The sequence below is a fragment of the Nestor notabilis genome, unplaced genomic scaffold (assembly GCF_000696875.1).
Source record: "Nestor notabilis isolate BGI_N333 unplaced genomic scaffold, ASM69687v1 scaffold19598, whole genome shotgun sequence".
In the NCBI taxonomy this organism is placed as follows: domain Eukaryota; kingdom Metazoa; phylum Chordata; class Aves; order Psittaciformes; family Psittacidae; genus Nestor; species Nestor notabilis.
In genome coordinates, this window is record NW_009938961.1 from 259 (window position 1) to 903 (window position 645).

At 61.6% G+C, this 645-nt stretch overlaps 1 protein-coding gene across 1 annotated transcript in view; it reads right to left on the reverse strand.

The window, feature by feature from the left end:
• Positions 1–55: 55 nt before the first annotated feature.
• LOC104409683 (1-phosphatidylinositol 4,5-bisphosphate phosphodiesterase delta-3-like) overlaps positions 56–645 on the reverse strand; it is a gene marked incomplete at its 3' end in the record, with an annotated part of 5,373 nt that continues 4,783 nt past the window's right edge. The window contains 1 exon segment of the mRNA XM_010019620.1: positions 56–250. Coding sequence (XP_010017922.1) covers positions 56–250 — 195 coding nt within the window.

Here is a 645-nt window from a genome sequence, read left to right on the forward strand (position 1 = left end):
TGCTCTGGGGTGTCTCTGGCTATCAGGGTGTCCCCAGGGACCGGTGGCCACTCACCATTGTTGAGCTTGTGGTGAGTCTGCTGCTTGCTGCAGTCAGCTGGGACGCCGTGGACCTCCACCCGCACGAAGGGGTCCACGATGGAGCTGCCCTTGTCCCTGTTCAGCTTCGGCAGCTGCTGCGCCGTGATCACCTGGGGACAGAGGGGACACGGGGCACCACCAGAGTGGCACATGGCTGAGTGTGGGGACAGGGCTGGTGTCCCCAGCAGAAGGGATGGGGGTGACACATGGCTGGCTGCAGGGTTGATGTCCCCAGGAGAAGGGACATGGGTGGCACTTGGCCAGGCATGGGGATGGGGTCAGTGTCACCCAGGAGTTAGGGACGCGGACAGCACACACGTAGATGTGAGGACAGGGTCAGTGTCCCCACAGAAGAGAGGTTGGTGGCACCCAGGAGAAGGTGTGAGAGAGGCACCTGGCTGGGCACAGGGTTGATGTCACCCAGAAGGGATGTGGGTGACACCAGTTTGAGTGTGGGGCTGGTGACACCTGGAAAAAGGGATGCAGGGGGCACCTGGCCAGGCATGGGGCTGTCATAGAATCACGGAACGGTTTGGGTTGGAAGGGAGCTTAAAGCTCATCCAG